Source organism: Pezoporus occidentalis, unplaced genomic scaffold, assembly GCF_034315485.1.
Source record: "Pezoporus occidentalis ecotype Australia unplaced genomic scaffold, CSIRO_AGI_Poc_V1 ctg325, whole genome shotgun sequence".
NCBI lineage: Eukaryota > Metazoa > Chordata > Aves > Psittaciformes > Psittacidae > Pezoporus > Pezoporus occidentalis.
In genome coordinates, this window is record NW_026915213.1 from 124,405 (window position 1) to 145,660 (window position 21,256).

The window sequence follows — 21,256 nt, forward strand, 5'->3', positions numbered from 1 at the left end:
GAAAAAAAAAAAAAGGGTAATAAGCTGCATTATGTTTTGAATAAATATTTATCCTTCTAGCCATATAAATATATTTTACTTCATTTCATGTGGGTGTTGTTCACAGAAGTACTAGTTAATGCCAAAATCTTTACTCTGAAACTGTAATCTAAAACTAACAAAGGCAGGAAGAGGAGCATAAAAAAGACAAAACCATTGCTATTATTATCCATCAGTTTACATTTATTGAGAAAAAAACATACAAAAACCGTAATACAGTTAACGTGTAACCCATATTACATACAATGTCAATGCAAACTCAAAACCACATTTTTGTAAAGCATTCAATTTACCTCAGTCCAAGCTGCATCTCCCTAAGACACTGTTCCCATCACAGTTGCCTTTTAAAGCCAATCTTCTTTTTACACACGGGTAGTTTCTGCAGAGAACACTTTTCTCAGGACGAAAAGGCATTTCACATGCACGCAAGAGAAATATTTGTGCATACATAAAAGAGTTTTATAAGCTATTACGAGGGAAGAGGGAATCCTGCCAACTGTATGCTTTCTGAAAAGCCCAGACCTCCCTTTCCTCCCCCCTCTTCCAGAAAAAAAAGCAAAATAAAAAGCTTCTACCATGCAATGGAATAACTTAAAACATTACTTCAGAAGAGAACAGGGGAGAAACAATTTCTATCATCCCATAAAATGCCACTAGTAAAAGGACAAATTCTTGAAGATAGGTTGAGGTTGTGCAAGTGAATAATGATCCTCTCTGCCTGGACAACTTAAACTAGAAGACTTATGATAAAGCTAGACTGAAGATTATCCACCTGACATTTTATTTCATGTCCTATTAAAGTACAGGCTACAGAAAGTGATACGAAAACACTTGTACTACTTTGAAAATTATATTTTCCTTTTTAAACTTTTTGTATTCTTCACATTCTAAACCTGCAGGACTCTAAAGGGCGGGGCGGAAAAGCAGGAAACATTTAAAGACACCTTTTGGACAAGTTAATTACATTTCTAAGCAAGGCCAGTCATGTTTTTGGATCAGGATAGCTCCCATAATCTGCTCCTGTTCTGCCAAGAACCATGAGCTTGGAGACAAACTTGAAAAGTAAACACTATGCTTAGCAAGAACAGCATGCTGTGTAAGCTCAGCAGTGAGAAAGCTGCAAGTCAGTACACCTCAAATGCTACACACAAGAACATCTCACTTTCCACACACTAGCAACATCCAACTGGCATTTTCTTATCTCCTCCCACTGTCTAAAATTGAAAGACTGTTCAAGATATTTCAGAACAACAGTTGAAGAAAAAAGTATCATGTAAAAGGAAGTGAATAAGTGACTTGCCCCAACACTAAATTCACAGTTATCAAAATCCAAATGTACACACCTAACCTTTTCTCATGCCAAAAATGAAGTTACATATTAAACTACAGATGAAATATTAAGTGGCTTGAGAAACTGAAGCACAACTGGTTTTAGTTCAAAAATTCAGTATATCTAAGCTTGACTGTTTAGAAGAATATAAATTAAAATAGATGATTTATATTATTAAATCACAGTTTAAAAAACTTAACAGATTATGGAACATTTATGGTCAAACAATAATACTTTAAAGAATGAAAAGTGATCAGAACAAAAATTATACCCTACACCATTATGTATGGGATACATTTCAAATCTGTTATGTTTTTGCCAATTTTACCTTCTACATGGAGCCCTTCTATGGTCCATGCTCATCGGCTCACCAATGGCATACACTCAAAGGATTCCTCTTTACTGGTAGTAACTATCTCAGGACCTGATTCTATGAGCTATGATTTGGTGCTTGCAGCATCTTCAGCACTGTGTGTGAAAATGAAGGCAGTATTTTTGAATATTTTTCTTTGATGTACAGATAAGCAGGACTTTTGCAAAAGCAGCACATTTCAGAAACAGAATAATCAACAAAAAAACCCCAAACAGATGCTGCTTTACATTAAGCTAAAAAAAAAAACAACCCAACACAAAAGCACCCCCAGAAAAACAACCCCAAAGAACCCCAACAACACCCAAACCAAAAACCTGTACCAGACCATCTATAAGACATACAAACATTTTAAACTATCAAAATATACAGCAATTCAGTTAAAGTATCAAGAAACAGGATACACTGGCTGCTATACAGATAAAATATTATTTGCTGTTAACATTTAATTGGTGCACATGCTTTTTCATTTAAAATATACTAATCTCTGAAACTCCAGAATTTGTTTTCCTACCATGTCAAGCATGAATAAGCAAACTAAGTTATCTAAAAATTCCACTAACACACTATAACTGTTAAGACAAGTTATCAAGTTCAGTGATAACAACAAGATGCAATATTCTTCATATTTAGGTCTCACAAATTCAAGTGGTAATAGTGCCCTATTATAAAAAAACATTCGTGAAGGCTGTTGACGTTTCTAACCAAAACAATTCCTGCATATTTTAAATGTTTGAGTCTTTAATTGCAACAATTACCTATTTGAGGAAAAATAACAAAAATTACTTATTCTGACCAAGTTTAATGCAATCTACTAATCTCGTCTAAAAAAAAAGAAAAAATTACATATTTACCTAGAAATATAAACAGTTGTTTAAAAAAGACTTTCCACTGAAATGGAACCGTGAGTAACAATGCATCTGGGGAAGCAGATTGCTTTTCAATACACAACCACAAAGATCTCACAGGGACAACATTAATGTACTGAAATATATTAATTTATATACTTCCTTAGGTTGTGCTTACCTGTTGCTTTTTTGCAGCAGAACCTAAGGTGGAAGGTCTGGGAAGGCACTGTGAAGTATAAATAATTGCACTGTTTGCAATTAATAAAGATTTTATACCTTAAATGAATCAAAATCAACAGCCTCCATTTTGTGAATGATAAAAGAATCCACTGAATTTAATTCTGCTCAGTTTAGTACATAATAAATGCACCAATCTATAAGGTTATCTACAAAATACCATGCAAAATATCTGAACTATTAAACTTCATAACCTACCCTAAAGATAGCAAATGCTGTCCTAGCCTTTTTTAAGCTACCAGAATAATTCCTAATTTTAAAATGGATAAAAAGAATTCCTTCTATTTCTACAGCACAATATATACATTGCTAATTACTTGAATAACTACTTCAGTTTTCAAGCCTTAACTTCTGTGCAGCCACCCTAAAAAAAAAAACTTATTCTCAAAGCAACAATATGGTGTTCCAAAAGATAAAGCAATTTAACAGTTATAGATTTAAAACATACCTACATCACTATGTATCTGCCAACTAGCTGAAGGCAAAGACAACTTCTGTCTAACAACTTGTTCCAAAGACTTGAGTGTTACGATACGCATACTTTAAAACACTGAACAATACACCTGTCTCAGGAGTACTAATAAAAAAAAACACTATTACTCAGATACAAAGAAACACAATTTTTTTTTAGCTATTGCTGAACGGTTCACAAATACTTACCCAAAAGCTCATATTATGTGTATGTGCATATATATACGCAAACCTATGTTTCTGAATTAAGAAGTAATTACGGTTTCCTAAGGTATTAGCACTGTATTCCAACATAATAGTTACACAAGTATGGCATTTTCATTATGTGGAACATTGACAAAAAGATACTGTTGCAGTTCATCAATTTGTCATTCTGATGTACTTACAGTGCAATGCTCCTTGAAGGAACAATCAAGGATGATACACAGCACAGTCCTTCTCACCCCTATAGAGCTAGTTCTATACTGGCTGGATCAAACCTGCACTTCAACAGACAATGGCAAGACAGACTGTATTGCATGTAGTCTAATATATGCAAAGAGCCAATAAATATGCAAAGAGCAAACATAAGATTTTAAGAGAATCAGATTTTTAGTATGAGCATTAGAGCAGTAAGAAGTTTCAAGTATATATAAAAATATTCAGTTGATTCAAATGCTTGAGTATTTACAAAACCAAGTTCTTTGCTCTGCAGGAAGTTCTCAAACACTCCCCATAACTCAAACAAAACAGTGTTTTAAGGACAGATGCAATTCCTGTAACTACTACGCATACCACATTGACTTTTCTACACTGAATTTTGAAGTGGACTACTTTAAACTGAAGGCTTAAGCACATTATACTTAAAATAACTTTCATAACTAGTCTGAAAAAATCCATAAAATAGTTATGCAGGAACAGTTTTGAAGTATTCCATCAAGAACAAAAATTACGTTATAGCAGCTGCACAGGTCTGAAACAGTGGTCATGTATAAAAGGAAATTTCACTGTTAATGCAATGGAAGTATGCCAAAAAAAAAATCACTGTCTTAAACACATGCAGTTTTACTCAAATGGAAAGAAAATTAAGGTATCAAGATTACTGGTGCTAGGCAGCAAATACAATGAATGAAAGAGATCCTCCACCTACAACTATTCTGCAAGACGGGAAAAACATGTCAATGACAAGTTTTTAAACTCAACAAGGTTTCATGGGTTGGGGGAAAAATAAGCTCATTTGTGTACAGGTACCTTGATTCAGCGTTGCAAAACAATCCTATAATTCTTTATATACCCACATATCCAACTTACCGACACAGGAGGTTTCATATTATTTATTGTAAAGCACAAAACAGGCATTTTAAAAGTGATAAAGTATACATTGAAAAAGTACATTTATATCACAAAGCATTGACCACATAATTGCAAATACATTTGCTGGAATGTGTACATCTACACTAATACTAAAAACAAACCATTTTTCATTTCTACACAGAAATATTACCTCCTATCAGTAGTGATAGATATTTTGTACATTTTCAAAAACACTATTTTTTTTTTGACCAAACAAAATTAAGATCTTCATCAAGGCGTCTGCATCCATACATTTAACAAAGGTTTTTTCCCCCACACAATGAAGCAAATACTGTATTGTCCACTTCTTATTATTGGCCCTGTGCAGAAGAGATACATAAGAGATACACAAAAAGTTAAAGAAAATCCTTTAAATCGAGCTAACTCAGGAGTGAAGCCTTTAAGAAAGAAAAACTGGTTAATGTAAATGGTGGTGGCTTCTTGCATGGTTTTCAAAACCCTGGGAGGAAAAAGTTTTTCTTAAAAAAATCCACAACAAAAAAAAAACACAACAAAAACCAAAACACAACCAAAAAAACAAACCCCAAAACATAATCACCAAACACATGGATAGATACAGAATTTGAGTAATCAGGTAAACAAAGTAATCTATTAATTATTCTGATAGTTATTTCGCTAGAAAAAAAAGATGCATACTCCAAAGGTAACAAAGCAGGAGACATGCAAAAATATATAACCACTGAAACAGAAGCCAGCCGAAAAAAAAAACTTCAACTTTATACCTGTGGTGCTGGAGGATGTTGTGGCATTCCCTGTGGACTTGTCTGGGCGTAATATGCTGCCTGTTGCCTGTAGTACTCAGCCCATGCTGCACTGTAATCCGGCTGACCACCTGGCGGAGCGCCTGCAGGGGCAGGAACTGCTTGACCTACAAGTAATTAAAATGATACAGCTTGGTTGTTGCAACAGAAATGAGAAAATGTTGACGTCTCATTGCCCAGCAAACATCACCTAGAGTCTTGCAATATTCCTCCTCAGCTTCAGAATAATCTTGTGGCTGCTTTTTTTTTTCCTTCACCTAACCACTCATCCTATTATTTTAATGCAAAGATTCCCATGTAAAGCAAAATTAAGTAACTGTGAGGACAATTTTTTTCCACCTCGACTGGTGTTCCAAAGCAGAAGTCTTTGCTGACTTAAACTGACCTGAACAAACAGCAGCAATTAAATTAAAATACAGATCAATTAAACTAAAATACAGATCAACAGGCAAGATTACTTTCTGTAATCCATCTAGACTGACTTTATCTTATTGTACAGAATGTATTATTAAATTCACCAGATGCCATTACCCCAATTCATTACCCCAATTGTGGTCTCCTTAATGCAACTGCTAGGTTACTGCAGATAACATTTTTCAAAGAGAGCATTTGTTTTTGTAAACATTTACTCCACCAACAAATACAGTCCTGAAACTTCTCCTTCCAACCTTCATTCAAGTTCCAATTCTCTGGAAATAGCATGTACACATAAAGTCACTTTCCCAGACTTACAGCTGAGAACTACCAGTCCCTCCAACAAATACAACTTGCAGCTTTAAAACTTTAAAAATAACTATTACTACTGTGATATGACATTTTTGTATTTACATTCTTAAAAGGTATCTGTCAAATCAAAGTTTTACAGTCAGAAACCCCACCTTCTCCACAAGTTACTTCTAGGATACTAAAAAATTTATAAAAACTAAAAAAAAAAACACTACAAAACCAACCACAGCATCCAATAACCATCAAGAAAAAATGCAAGCCTGCACCCTGTACAGTTCCATGTGCCTCTCATCTTTTATCCTGCTACCATGAAAAAGGTTCCACACAATGATGGCTGAAAGTTTTCAATCCTACCTGAACCCAACTCACCTTTTATTTGCACAGAAGACCATTAATGCTGGGGAACATGTATCAAAGGTTTCAATGAACTGTTTTCTAGGGTATCAGATAGAAGTTGATTTTGTTTTTTATAAAATATTTTTACACAGAAAATTCACATGAATACTAGATATCTGCATGCTCTTACATACACGTGTTTTCTTTCAATCCTCTCAAAAACATTGCGACCAGAGAATGGAAACAGTTGGCAACTCTTCCATTTTCCAACTGTCTATACAACTTAAGAGTTTTCCCACTTACACTGTAGATGTATTAAAAAACCCTCTCCATCACTTCTGAGGTTATACAGTAAAGCAATTAGCTTCTTTAAATTTTAAGAGCTGAAATAACATTTTACAATTTGTCACACTTATAATTTATACTTTTGAACAATTATTTTAACCAGAATGATTTTAATATGGTTACAAATTATCCCAGGACACACTACTCATTTGAGGTAATAATTCTATTTATAAATTATTTAGCTATGTCATAACTGTCAGCACAGCTGAATGTGCTAAGGCATTTTTTTGTGTATTATGACCAAAGAATCTTCTGACATTCAAGAAGGCAGTACTGAAATTCGAGTAACAAACCAAATATATGAAGTTTGATCTACTCAAAAATGTCAAACTGGACTTCTCTTCTGAAACAGGTTAATAAGGATTCAAAATATTTTAGCTGCATCATTCCTGTACTAAGTACTGCAAGTAATTCTGAAATTACTCACGGAGTTCAGCAGTTTAGTCAGAACTTCCTTTCAGTGTACAGAATTACACTGAAACAGTAAATGTTCATTAATATCCAGATACAACTGGAATACCAATGAACAAGACTGATGTACTACACACGAAAGAAACACAAGAGAGAGTACATCCCCATCAAGAAGGCTAAGAAAGAAAAAACTGATGTTTCTACATGGTTTCCACTACTCAAATCATAAAGGGTGATTTCAGTAAGAGAAAACTTTTCTTTGTTCTTTTTCCTGCTACAGTGGTGAGGAATCATTAAAGAACAGTTCCACTGTCTTATTATGGAATTCCTCCATTATAAATCAAGCCCACAAGAATGGCTTTAAAAGATAACAACTGCTATAGTGACATATCGATCATTTACTAAAATAGAACTTCATGTTTCAAGGGAGCTGTTACCCTTGCAAGATTTTTAGGGCCCAGTTACGCAAATCTGTTTCAGCTCTCAAGGAAAACTAAAAACACTATGTCTCCAACTCAAGATAACAGCATCTATTATGTCTTCAAAAGCCAAACTATTCTGTTACCTGGTAATACTCAAGGGAAATTACAAACAAAATTTTCTGAATTTATCAAGTAGGGTACCAAGCAATTAGATAGTCTGGATCACCTACAAGATCCATGTACAGCAACCTATCAGTGTATATGAATATGTTTACTAGCTTTCATTTTTATTTTTAATTGTATTTGCTACTCAGCAAGTCTAGGACCAAAATATCAGTCTGAAAAAGGAGATGGATCTTACCACTGTATTTTTGAGTTGGGAAACAGGTTATTTTCTAGTCACTGTTTTGTATACTGTAAAAACATGGAAAGTGGTTTTTATCAATAGCCAAGTCATACTGTACCAGTAGGAAGCCATTCTGGAACCAGTATTATGGTTTTAATGGTAGTATTCAGAGGTGCTTTAGTTTACAACTCACTCAATACTTAAAAAACCATGAGAAAATCCTGATCACCAACTGCAGTATCAGATCCATCTCAGTACTGCCACCCTCATAAGTTTGCCCCATGCACTATGGAAAGAGTTTTCTTCAGCAGCAAAACTAAAACTGCTTGGGTGCAGCACTTTCCAAGCTTTAGTTCAGTTCCCCGTAACAGCTGCTTGTGTAATTATCTGTGCTGTGAAAAATCTGAAAGAAAAGTCAGTGAGTAACTTGTAATTCTTACCTTCCCTTTTTTTATATTAATAGGGACATAAGTTAATGGGGACAGAAGCATTACAGTAAGTACAGGAGGAAGCACAAACAGTAGAGACTGCATCTCAAAGCCTGCAGACCACATGAACTCGCTGACAGTCAGCCTTCCTGTTCCATCAGATTTTGTACTACTTAATGCTATTAAGGAGGTGGGGAAAAACACCACTTAGCACTAACTCAGTTCTAGGTGAATTCTCTGCCCTTCAACCCCACTTAGTCAGTTCGAAGTGGATCTTAAGAGAAATGTTATCTTCCATATTAAGATTTTCAACATGCTGATGAATCAAAAAGTTCTCGTAAAACTTTCAGAATAGAAAGGACCTTAAAGATCAAACTCCCTGCCATGGGCAGGGACACCTTCCACTGGACCAGGCTGCTCAAAACCCCATTCAACCTGGCCTTGAACACTGCCAGGGATGGGGCATCCACAGCTTTTCCGGACAACTCATTGCAGTGCCTCACCACCATTATGTCATGATTTACACACTCGAGCTCATGATTTAAAGAGTCAAGTTATACAGGTCTAGACATCAAGAGCTCTCCTTCAGGAAAGAACTCAATCTGAAATAGAAAGGGAAAAAGTCAATCAAAACTGCATTTCTGTTTTTCCTCTTATTTGATTGCTGACTTAGTTTTTTTTATAATTTTGCATTTGAAGAGCTTTTATTTACATCGCCCAATGTCTTTTTTGGGTTCATACTCCTCTTTGGACTTCCTCCCAGAAAACTCAATCCCAACACCTTATCACTAGCTAGTTCAAGCAAATGCAAGACTAGTGCCACTCACTTTGGTTTCCAGAGACAGCAAATTACAAAGATGGCAGAGCCCCTGCCAACAAATTACACCATTCTTAAATAAGCAGAAAAAAACCCCACACAACTTTCCATTAAAAAATGTGAGATGAACTAACACTAAAAGGGGGGGGGGGGGGGAAGGAAAAGGCCTATCACATCTTAAAAAATCATGTGTCTGGGAGTTCTACTGCAGTTTTCTTAGTCCAATACACGATTCTCCAAGTATACCATCATTACATATTTTATGTTTCATTCCACCACTTTTGCTATGCCAAAATAAGAATAGAGGTAGTTATGTCTTCACAAATAATTTGATATCAACCTGGTAGAAGGCTGGCAAGAGCAATTAAATGTGCTATTAATCTTAGCTCCAAATGCTTAATATCCCATGAGAAAATAGCGTGCAGCTGGAAGAGGACAACTTGCTAAACCTCCCATGCAAACAAGGAAACAAAAATCCAAACCAGATGCTGCTACATGTCTGGTCAAAGAGAGATACCAGAGAAAGCACTGGCATGTGCAAGCCCACTAGTTCTCAGTATACAAATCTGCATCAATGACAACACCCATGGGAGAACACTGTGGACAAAACACTGACCTGGAAGACATTACCATGATTTGTAAGATAATAGAACCTTCTGCCAATGCATCATGTCCATTTAATTTTTCCTTATTCTGACAAATGCAACTTAACAAGCAAATACATTTCAGTTTCATAAGCCAGGTCAAGCAAAGTATTTTGAAAAAGCTAGCAACAACATATAACCTGCAGTTTAAACACAGATTTTAAGTACTACAAAATACTATTTAAAAAAAGGGCATGATGTAAATGAAAGCTAGTTATGATGCTTTCATTACCTAGAACACAGAAAACAAGTTACAAGAAAAAAAAAAATTTATTTACGTTATCAGCATTAGGAAACAACTATCAGACAGCTTCATGATGTATATCAAAGTTGAACTCCAGAACTTACAAAATATACTTTAAATATATACTTAAAAATACTCAGATTGAAGTATTTAAAAGATTTTGTTTCCCAAATGATCAAATATAGACATCTCACTAGGTATGAACTATTTTTTGCAAGTTGATAACTAGCATGAATACAAGTAAATGCCTTAAGCACAATACAAAATTTTAAGTCTGTTTTACTGCAGGTTTCAGGGCCTTTAGCAATATATGTGGATTGTGCATTTTTATTTTGTTTAAAAAAAAACCCAAACAAACCAAACAACAACCTTTCTTATCAAACACAATACACAAGTCTTCTAAAACATTCTACCATGAGACAACAGAAAACACCTGCACACATACCCATCTTTTTGTAGTACTCCTCCCAGGCCTTGGTATAGTCAACCTGCCCTGCTGGTGCTGGATTTGGCTGATCTCCTGAATTACATTAAAAATAGTCAAAATAAAACTAGGTTTGGTTTCATGTGTAGAACATTTTACAAATCATGAAATGAAATTTTAAGTAACAATCCCAAATAACATAGCCCAAACCTGACACTGTAAGCCTATGTGGTACAAACTATTATAAATATGAACTATTTGTAAAAGACACCAAAGGAACAAAGAAATGTTTGAAACATTTAGCATGTTTTCAAAATTCAGGAAATGCATATCACTCACAGTACAAAGCACTACCTAAAATGTAAGTGGTAAGCCTTATCCAGGTGTAACAATTATACTAATACAACTTATACCACAATTGTAATTGTCCTAAAACCACTCATGTGGTGCAACTGTTTAAGGATATGACAACAGTTTGGCTCATTTCATTTTTACTTACGACTGCACTACATAGACTTTAAGTTAGCCCAAGTAGCAACAAAATTCTCTCTGGAATTCACAAGACAAACACAAGAAAACAGACTCCTTTGCAATGAATTTACCCTATATATGAAGACAACAACAAAAAATAATAGGGCGTCTACGCCCCCACAAATGAGAAACATATCCATTTTACTAAAAGCTACCTTGTCCATTAGTTTGGGTTGTAGCTGGTCCACCAGGAGGGGCTGCAGGTGGTGGCTGTGCTTGCTGCTGATAGTAGTGAGCATAATAAGCTGCCCACGCTGCTGAATTGGGATCTGTTCCTGGTTTACCTATGAAAACATAACGTAAGCATTTATAAAAAGTAGTATGAATGGAATGCGACCATCACAGCTCCTATTTCCCTACAAGGAAAAATCCATCTAAACCAAATAACCACGTACATCCTGTGACTATCTCTTCAGTCTAGTAAAAACTTCCATGTTTCAGACAAGTGTACTGTACACAGTGTACTGTCATAGGACTGATAAGAAAATTGTTTCAAAACTACTACAATGCCATTTATTAATTTTTTAGCATGACAAACTGCATCAGACTTTCAAGTTCATACTCTTAGTCAAGGTACTAAATGTTATCAACAATGAATCATCCTAGCACCAATCTCAGTGATTTTACTTTCGTCATAACATCACACTAATGACCACTGGCACAGGTGGAGGAGGGATGCCAAATGCATGTTTCTGAAACAGAAGAATACAAATCTTACTAGGTATTTGCAATGCATGTCAGTTTTAAGGTAACAATAAAATACAGAAACACATAGTATTTTAAGAACCTGAATCCCCATACACGGATATAAAGCATCACTGTTTGCTTACAGCTTTTTAGTGTAACAAATAGTACAACATCTGCTGCTGCTATCTCCATGCTTCCCTTACTTTTAACTATATCTAGGTAGGCCAATGATGCTGTTTCCTAAAGCCTTGTTTTTGTTTTTCACATACAGCCTTTAGGAATGGCTTATTCTTGTTCAATCACAAAGATTGATTACATTACCAGACTGGCAATCCACAAAAACTGAAAGTCTACTATTGGAGAATGTATGTTTTGTAATGCAAACAACATCCTTTAACATTATTTATATCCTTAAAAGGATAAAAATATCTGCAAATAAATGCAGCCAACTGAGGAAAGAACTTCACTTAAGGACAGAGACATAACTGACTCTCTAAAATGGGAATAGAAGTGTATTCACTCCAAACACAAAATAGGTTAAGACAGTGACTAACAGAAGATAAAGAACTCCCCATAAAAAGGGCATCAGGGAGAAGAAATCCCCAACACATTTCTTGTAGCATTTCATTTAGCATTAAAGCCAGATATAACCACTTAAAAAGCACACATTAGTCCCAGCATACAGAAAACAATGTTAACACACTGCTTCCTTTTTAAATTGCACTGCTTCCATCAACAATAATGCATTTAAACTATGTTCTACGGTTACCTGCAAATATCAAATAAGCCATTGCTCCGTTTCCCCCCCTCATTCCCCTTAGTAGCTACTCCTCTAGAGTAGAAGAACACAGAGCTGGATTCATTAAATATCCAAAGAAATATGACTGTAGTAACTAGCTCCACTTTCATGTGACAAGAAGCAAGCATGGTTCTGGAAAAAGCACCTCTGAAAAAAATACTAAAATAACCCATTTGTTACACTGAAATGAACAACTAAGTGGAAAACTGTATAAAGCTCATCCAAAGAAATGCTAGTTGAAAGAAACAACTTGAAAAGCACAGAAGAAAATGTCAATAGATTTTAGCAGGAGTATTTATACAAAAACCTCTTATCAGCATTAAGATGACACCAGGGTTATTTGCCATTTTTACAGTTTTTTACATAGGTAAATTTAAAAAAAAAAAAAAGGCAAAACAAAAACCCAAACAAAAAACAACAGTATGAAAAAGGCTGTAATGCTTTGGGAATGGTTTTGGATTTAATGACACTTTTGATATGCTAAGACTTAAAGTCAAGTCACTTTGAATCATTCCACTTTTAAGTAATACAACAGACATTTTCAAATTCTAAACTGAATGCATGCAGATCAACCTTTTATAAAAGTCTGTGAACTGAAACCAGAGATTGCTCTTTGCTTAGAAATGATATATAAAAGACTTGGATAGGAACAGAACTCTCTATAGATTGTAACATCCCCCAGAGCCCTCCCTTTCTTACCTATGGAACTTGTGTCATTATCAACAGCTATCAGAAATATTTACTCCATTTATAGCAAAAATAAAATTGACATCTTCTGGCTGAAGTGAAGACGACCAAGGTCTACCTCAAACAAATGAGGTACAAGTGACTCACGCATCTAGCCTTACCATGACTTCCTTGACTGCAGTTCCGTTTCCCCATATGCTCTAGTCCAACCAAAGGATGTAACTTAAAGAAAAGCAGGATACTACAACTTCGAGAAGTTGTAATTAAATAAAAACTCCTAGTCTTGACAAAGATAAACAGAAATAGAAGAAACAGATTCTACAAAGACGGGTTTCAGAAGAAAATACAAAACTATTACAAGCAAAAGCTTAAAATACACAATTCTAACTAGTATTACTGTATTAACATAAATTTTATCCCTCATAAAGGACTGAACAGAAGAAATCCGTATCAGACTCTAAGAAGCAAATCTCATATAGGTCAACAAAAACTAGAAATATATAATATAGCATAAATTGTGCAAAGTCAGGATCAGTGAGATTGTAATGGGCGCTGCTTAAAATAAAATATGAAGTAATTGACCATTAAAGAAAACATCCTCCTTAAAGAACTTCATGTTTAGTGAAGAAGCACGTTCCAACTTTAACAACTGAATGTCAATGTCTCACAAGAAACATGTGGAGTGTAAAACATACATAAACTAACAATCAGAAAAAAAAAGCCTGAAGAATAGGAGCTTTTTCAGATTTACCAGTGTTAACACAAATGAATTGTGAAATGTACATACATGTAAGGACAAAACGTATATACCTTAGTATATCCACGCTACAGCGTAACTATGACATTTCTTACCTGGATCTGGTGGGTTTGGTGGCTGCCAGTGTGGGTAAGCATTTCCCCATCCTTGTGGAGCATATGGAGCAGGAGGACCACTATAAAAGATCAAGTCACACATATACACTGAAAGCCAGTTCCAGGGTCACCCTATAAAAAAGGAAGCTAGCTGAAGCAGTACTTACTGAGGTGCAGGACCTGGAGGCCCTGGATTATAAGGAGCTGGGTTATATGGTCCCATGGGAGCACCAGGACCTGGTGGCCCAGGAGGTCCATGTGGGCCAGGAACAACACCATGGGGTCCATGTGGAACAGGTGGACCCAATGGATTTACTGGACCCTGTAACAAGAGTAGCACACAGATGAAACTTGAACATTTTAAGAGTGTAATTTAAGAGGTTTGATGGTTTTTAAATAAAACCATTTCCCTGGGGAAATCCGTCTTCCTGAAGGCTTATGGCTAGTTAAAGAGTTAAAACCAGCCATGGCAGTAACAGCAACTAAAAAGGTGCATTTGTTTCAATTCCTTCTTGAGGAATCCAAGAGTTTACAAATCAACATAGATTCTTCCACAAACCTAAACAAAACTACCAGGGTTTTTAAATAAACTGATACATCTAAATCTGATTAATCTTGCTAATTAAATCTGTTTGTAAGATCAGGTACAAAAAATAGGCAGTAAATATGGTTACATACATACACAAAACTGTAGTTAAATTGAAGTTTGTAAACTTAGATTAAAACTCCATCTCAACATCGTGAGACTGAAAAACTAAAAACACACAGCTTAGTAGCTTTAAGAGTATCAAATGTATCTTTCAAGTCACCAAATTTTTCATTACACACCAAGTGGGTATCTTCAAGAACACATCATTAAAACCCATGCTGTATTACACTGAAGAAAACCACTGTTACTTCTGTATCAAGTTATTGCTTCCTTTGGTACATCAAGTTATGTTTACATTACTTCAAACCCAGATAACCATTATTACTATCATCAGCTTATTATTTGATTAAATAATTTGGAAGTGAAATGGAAAAAACATCTCCACAAAGGAGACTTGCCTCCTATTCTGTTTAGTTATGACAGTAAACCAAAATATAGTTAAATACTCACTCCAATCTTTTCTTCTATGAGTTGTCGTGCATAATCTATTTGCTGTGGTGTTCCACGGATAGTAAACATCTTCATGTTGGGATCCGCATTAGGTGGAGGATTTCTTTGAAGTTCTATTCTAGCACCAGACTGCTGGCTTATACTTTTAATAGTTTCACCACCTACAATGCAACATACAGCTTTTATGACACGCATTGAAGCAAAAATACTAAGATTCAAGTCAGAAAAAGTCACATGCATGGAAACTGAAGATAAAGAAACGAAAAGGCACCTTTCTTACGAGCCGTGCAAGAACATCCAAACAATTTTAAAAAGTGCCTTTTCAGTCTAGTATAGAACTTTCATTGTAATAAACTAGTAAAAAGAAACTATTTTTTAAAGATCAAGCTATTGTTCCTGAGAAAGAACAGCGAAGAACCCCTACAATATGTCTTTTTCATTCATGTGAAGATGGAAGATTAGACATGAGTATCAATCAATACCCAACAATTATCAGAAAATACAACCTTAAATCTCATCCTCCCTATAAAGCAGTAAGCAAGCACAGATGACAAAAAACACCTAGAAACTGACCAGATGGTAAAGTACAACTATTCTGCGGTACATTTTACCCGGAAAGTTAAATTCCCTAAACTAGTTCCTCCTCTTACAGGATCCTGAGAAGTTACTTCTATCATTAATAGGCACAAAGTTCCCAAAACAAGGATCATTTTGCATTTAAAACAAAAATACCCCAACAACAAGAAGATCAGTCAACCTTCCAAGTCAGTAACTGAACTATGTCAGCCTATGTACTGTGTCTGGAAAAGACATTACAAACTGAAGACTAAGATAACTCACGTGTTCCATTTGGAAGCATGCAGTAAATTGTTTATAAAATAAAATTCTTTGAGAAGTAACTGCTTTAATAAACACACAACTAAGAAATTGTTCTAGGATCCCATAGTAAAAGATCTTCACTAGAATATGAGAAAAGTAGTTTTAAGAGTGAGATACAGATGAGTAAGATAAGTAGTTTTAGAGTGAAATACAGTAACACTAAGCTAATCAAACAGTACCAAATGCAAGTTAATTAGATCATCTAAGAATCTATCAAACGCTACCAATGCAACTCAGTACTTACTACTTTAAAAAGTTACATAAATTTACTGGGTCTTGATTTTTAAGTACTGAGGTATGGGTCTTGGTGAGGAAAATGTGAAAAGGGTATTATGAGTGTTGTGATTTAGCAGTATTGTGTTGCTCCACTATATATGAAACTATTTCCCAAGGCTTCTTTTGAAACCTTTCTCTAGTACCACTACCTGTACAAATAGAAAAGCTGAGAGTTGTTTTAAATACACATAGATATGCGTAAGATATATTGCCTTTGCCAATGATTAATCCAGTTTTGCCAGTGGGAACAATAAAATTGAATTCCTGTAATCCACCAGGAGGGCCCATGTTCCAGTTGCCTTGGCCTCTACCCCTTCCTCGACCACCAGGTCCTGGGCCACCAGGGTTACCGGCCTGGAAAGAAAAAGCAACAAATTAGCATGTTCTATAAAAAGTACTGCAAACAAATTGTTAAGAAAAAAAATATTCACTACTCATAGATTTGAATGAAAGATGACGAAGGAAAGGACATAGAAGCAAGTAGGAAGTTTCACGGGTACAAAGACATAATTTCTGCCTTCAGTAAATGCAGCAGTGAGGCCCATCTCACAATAAGCATTTAAAAACACTGATCACAACCAAAGGTTAACAGTATATAGGCTATTAATACAAGGTAACAGAAGCAGCAGCACTAGAAACAGTCAAATCAAGAGCTGCCATGAGTCTGAATCAGTATTGTCATCCTGATACTTGCAGAACTGTAACTATAAAGGCAAACATTCACATTCCAGACTCAACTTTGAAGCAGATTCAAATGACACCATTAAATTATCTTCTTTAGTTATACACTCATTTTTAAAATGTTTATGTCTTTCAAGAAGTCAGGCAGGAGACTTTAAACAGTAAACAATGTATTACTCAACCTGAACACTTCGAAGGAGATCTGTAATAATTTCTGCAGCATGCTGACATCTGTCAGGAGGCCCTGTGATTTGGGCTATCCTATCTGGAGTTGTTCCGTCATCTGGAATAAAAATGAACTATTCCAATATATGTAATCCAGTAAATTTACACTCAATTCACAGAAACTTAAGGACTTAATACGAACCTGGCTTGAACTGGATCCTAACACCAGCATCATTTTGTATCTTTTTTATCATCTCTCCATTTCTTCCAATTACAATACCTACAGCAAACCGCGGTATTGGAACCTTAAAGAGAAAAAAAATAAATTCAAGCTATCAATGATGCAAATATTCCTGCCAAATTAACAAAATTAAAGGGTCACATATTAGGTTGGTAAACTAGGGCCGGTTCTATGCTACTTTTTAAAGTGTGAGTTTTTAATTTTTTTTTTTAGTATCCAGTCACAAGCCTAGCAAAAACTGGATGAAAGTATCAGAGAGCCTATGCACAAGCTCTTATAGTGGCAGCAATTCCTTTGATGGTGGGTATTATGCTTCCCACAATCAAAGAACAAAAGTTCTAACACGCTTAAAATGCACATTATAGCAGATGAAGCTTTCAGCGTCACTTCTGATCAACAGTTACATGCTTATGACTGTCATAATAAGTGGACTTAAATACCCTTTTTTAAAGGCCAAACTCCAATTTCTGTAACATTGTATATTTGGCTATAAAACTTATCTCTTATTTGATGAAAAAATCCAGCTAGTTGGAATTGTTCAGAACTGCTGGTAATGTAAAGTGAATGCTGCACGGCATCTGAAGTTGCAATTTCAGCAATGAACAAGTAATACTTACATGCCACAACCACTTTTGGAATCTGGTTAAAAGCTTTCAGTGGTATTACCCAGCTTTACATTTTAATGTTAACATCTCAAAATACAGTGAACAAGTTTTTCAACCATGCTTACGTCTATCCCTTCATTTCCTCCTATTCTTGACCCATATTCGTTGCGCACCTCTCTAAAGCCACCTTGATCACGAATTAACTCCAGCACCATTTCCTTGGCTTGCTAAAAGAAGAATGAAAGTTTGTTTAGGTACATCATTCAGGCAACATCAGAATGGATTTAAAAATGCTCTGAATTCTGAAGGACTCCTTACCTGAACTTTATAAGGGTCTCCAGTTATCCTAAGGGGCTTGTCTGCACCAGTGTTCTGTGGACCATCTTGAATCATGACCATTTTGACGCCTGCCCGCTCCTATTTCACAAAAGGGAGGTCAATATCCACTCAAATCCAGATTAGAGACTATCTCACATTTTTACAAGATGATACATACACACACACATACATACCTGCAACTGTTTAATCGTCTCTCCACCTTTTCCAATAACTAATCCTGCTTTACTTGCTGGAATCATGATTTCTTGGACTGCATTTCCAGGTCCATCACTATGGTGAAAGCCAGGTGCAGGTCTTCCCTTTTCAACTATCTGATCAAGTAATCTTTTTGCTGATCTGTGAAGGCATATATACATTTATAAATATGTATTATAATACAATATGTATTATAAATATATACTCCAACAAGTGCCACTTGCTCACACCCATTCTGCTTGTAAATTTTTATTTTCTTAATCTGCAAAGTTTCTGAAGAAATATAATCACTATCACTAATATGAGGCAAACTCAGAAAATCTGTAAGAATAATTTAAGAAATTAACTGCCAGATTAATGTGGTAGATCTAAAACCAGCCCAGTGTCAGAATACAAAATGTGTTTCTTTACCAAACACACCATCATCCCTGAATACAGTCACACCGATCAAACCTTAATTCAGAAGATGGAAATGTTGTCCTTTAAAATATTTTTAAAGTCTTAATTAGATGATTAATCATTGTTACAGTTTACCTTTTTAGTGCATTTTTTAAAAAGAAGAAAAAAAAAAATCAGAGAAAACGTTTTCTAACTTTGCTTAATTTCAGTATTAATTTGAGTAACCTCTAATTTGACAGCAATTTTTCTTTAATGTACCATCAACCATTCTTAAGGCAGATCTAGTCTATGTTAAGTTCTATAAAAAGGAAAAAAAACCCTGACACTGTTTAAACCTAGGTTTAACATCAAGTACTGCAATAGCTACTGCTTCAATCAGCATGCAAAGCAAGCACATATGTACTTGTAGCCATTACCAGAATATTGAACAAAAGTAAGTATATATTCACCACATGGGAGTTGCTATCAGAGTAAAACTGGGATTACAGTATTAACATCAGTTAAAAATCCTTTCCTATAATATGTGAGTGGAATAAACTGTAATTAGAAAGAAAAACCTCCTGTAAAGAATGACTTCATGAATCCTTGGCTGCAACATAAGATGACAATACCATGCTACTTTCCCAAGGGAAAACACACAGCTGCAGACCTCTACCTGCAAACCTGAACTGGAAGCAGCTAACATAAATGAAGTAGTACCAAATACACTACTACACTTAAGAACTTTCTTAGCATATCCAGGATAAGGTGGTCTTTAAGTGACTATATGACTTCTGTGCCAGTAAAGAAAGCAAATCAAACAGAACACTTTGTTACAATCCTCTTCCCTGAACACAGGAAGGCAAAAGTTAACTTTGCTGATAGGTATTAGAGACACCGCTTACAATAATTTTTGATATACATTAATTTACACAAAAGCCATTTAGGAACTCTGATGGGCTGGGCTCTGAGTAACTCCTACTCTGATGCATTACTTGTTTTTCCACATTTTCCCCATGTATTATCTACAAGGTTTGGACTGGGAAAAGTTGGAGGTTTCATGTATTTGTCTTAAAATTCCAAGGATGCTGAGGGCCTTTTTTCTTATGTATATATTTAATTGTCCCCAGACTGCCTCTTCAATAGAAAAAAAGAAAAAATACTGTGTTATGAACATACTATCTAGATACAACATTTTGATCATAAAAAAATAAATTTAAGTGTATTGTACAGTTAAATATGAACACACCAAATTTATTTTACTTACTGAACAGACTCTGGTGTTCCAGTTAGCATACACGATCTTTCAGGCAGGCCTCCACTATCTACAGTCATAAAATAAAACAAATTTGTTAGTAGTGTAAAGTCAGAAAGAGGTTATGTGATCAAACATAATATATGAACTACTGGAATTTCACAGAATAATTAATGTATCACAATAATTTTGCATTTCTTTAAACCATGACAACTACCATTAGCACAAAAAAATTAAAATACACCTTTAATGAAGGTTCAGGCAACCAGAAGCAATGACCAGCTTTCTGAACTTTCTACCAAAAAAACCCCACCAAAATAAAGAATAAAACCACAAATAGTTACCAGGTGCAATCTGTATTTTACAGCCCGACTCTTGCTGTATGCGTGAGATCTGCTCTCCACCTCTGCCAATTACTTAAGAGAAAGAAAACACCAAAAGATTATTTGTATTAACAGCATCTGCTAACATTCCTCATTATACACCACCACATCCATACTACTTACTGAATCCAACCATGCCATCTGGAACTTTGTACTCTTCTGTCATCACAGACCTACAGATAACGTTACATCAAAAAAAAAAGACCGTTCAGAGACCAAACTGGCATTAAATCTATATATATCCTCCCATTAAACTAATGAAACCTACTGCCCCCATTATCATCCTGGCTTTCATGTCTCACATCAACTCTGAAAGTTGTTATGCAAGCACAGTACCAAGTAAAGTGATAATAAACAAAAGTGATCATGAACAGTTCAAGTATAATATGAATCAATCTGAGTTTTCCTTCATCCTCTTCACTATTAAAAGATGTGAGGTACAAAAAGGTAATGTAGCATTTTAAGTTTCATCTGTATATTCATCTAAGTATGCTGAAAATACACAATCCCAGCATCTTGCATATCAAAACCAAAAGCCAAGCACGATAGTAATAGCTGGATATGGTTGTTTAGGGAAGAAATAACTCAAGAAAACTACTATGCTGTAGCAAATATGAGAAATATGCTGTGTCAAGTCTGAACCCCCCTCTTT

At 35.2% G+C, this 21,256-nt stretch overlaps 1 protein-coding gene across 20 annotated transcripts in view; it reads right to left on the minus strand.

Moving 5' to 3' along the window:
* The window catches only part of FUBP1 (far upstream element binding protein 1), a 36,378-nt gene that overhangs the window by 10,805 nt on the left and 4,317 nt on the right, over nucleotides 1-21,256 (minus strand). For 2 of the 20 annotated variants that reach the window (XR_009966687.1, XR_009966683.1), the window contains 17 exons: nucleotides 20,728-20,777; nucleotides 20,566-20,637; nucleotides 20,234-20,291; nucleotides 18,567-18,729; nucleotides 18,373-18,471; nucleotides 18,180-18,281; nucleotides 17,411-17,513; nucleotides 17,226-17,326; nucleotides 16,575-16,716; nucleotides 15,208-15,368; nucleotides 14,276-14,430; nucleotides 14,109-14,188; nucleotides 11,239-11,367; nucleotides 10,574-10,648; nucleotides 5,371-5,516; nucleotides 2,766-3,779; nucleotides 202-1,837 (listed from right to left, as the gene is read on the minus strand). Coding sequence is in view for 10 of the 20 variants with exons in the window: in XM_062628932.1 (XP_062484916.1) it covers nucleotides 1,832-1,837; nucleotides 2,766-2,813; nucleotides 5,371-5,516; nucleotides 10,574-10,648; nucleotides 11,239-11,367; nucleotides 14,109-14,188; nucleotides 14,276-14,430; nucleotides 15,208-15,368; nucleotides 16,575-16,716; nucleotides 17,226-17,326; nucleotides 17,411-17,513; nucleotides 18,180-18,281; nucleotides 18,373-18,471; nucleotides 18,567-18,729; nucleotides 20,234-20,291; nucleotides 20,566-20,637; nucleotides 20,728-20,777 (1,690 nt within the window). In the remaining 10 variants the exon portion in view is untranslated. Of the gene's footprint in view, nucleotides 1-201; nucleotides 1,838-2,765; nucleotides 3,780-4,593; nucleotides 4,948-5,370; nucleotides 5,517-9,426; nucleotides 9,857-10,573; nucleotides 10,649-11,238; nucleotides 11,368-11,713; nucleotides 11,776-14,108; nucleotides 14,189-14,275; nucleotides 14,431-15,207; nucleotides 15,369-16,574; nucleotides 16,717-17,225; nucleotides 17,327-17,410; nucleotides 17,514-18,179; nucleotides 18,282-18,372; nucleotides 18,472-18,566; nucleotides 18,730-20,233; nucleotides 20,292-20,565; nucleotides 20,638-20,727; nucleotides 20,778-21,256 lie in introns of those variants that run through there. The other 18 variants (XM_062628934.1, XM_062628941.1, XM_062628936.1 and 15 more) reach the window with 16 other exon arrangements.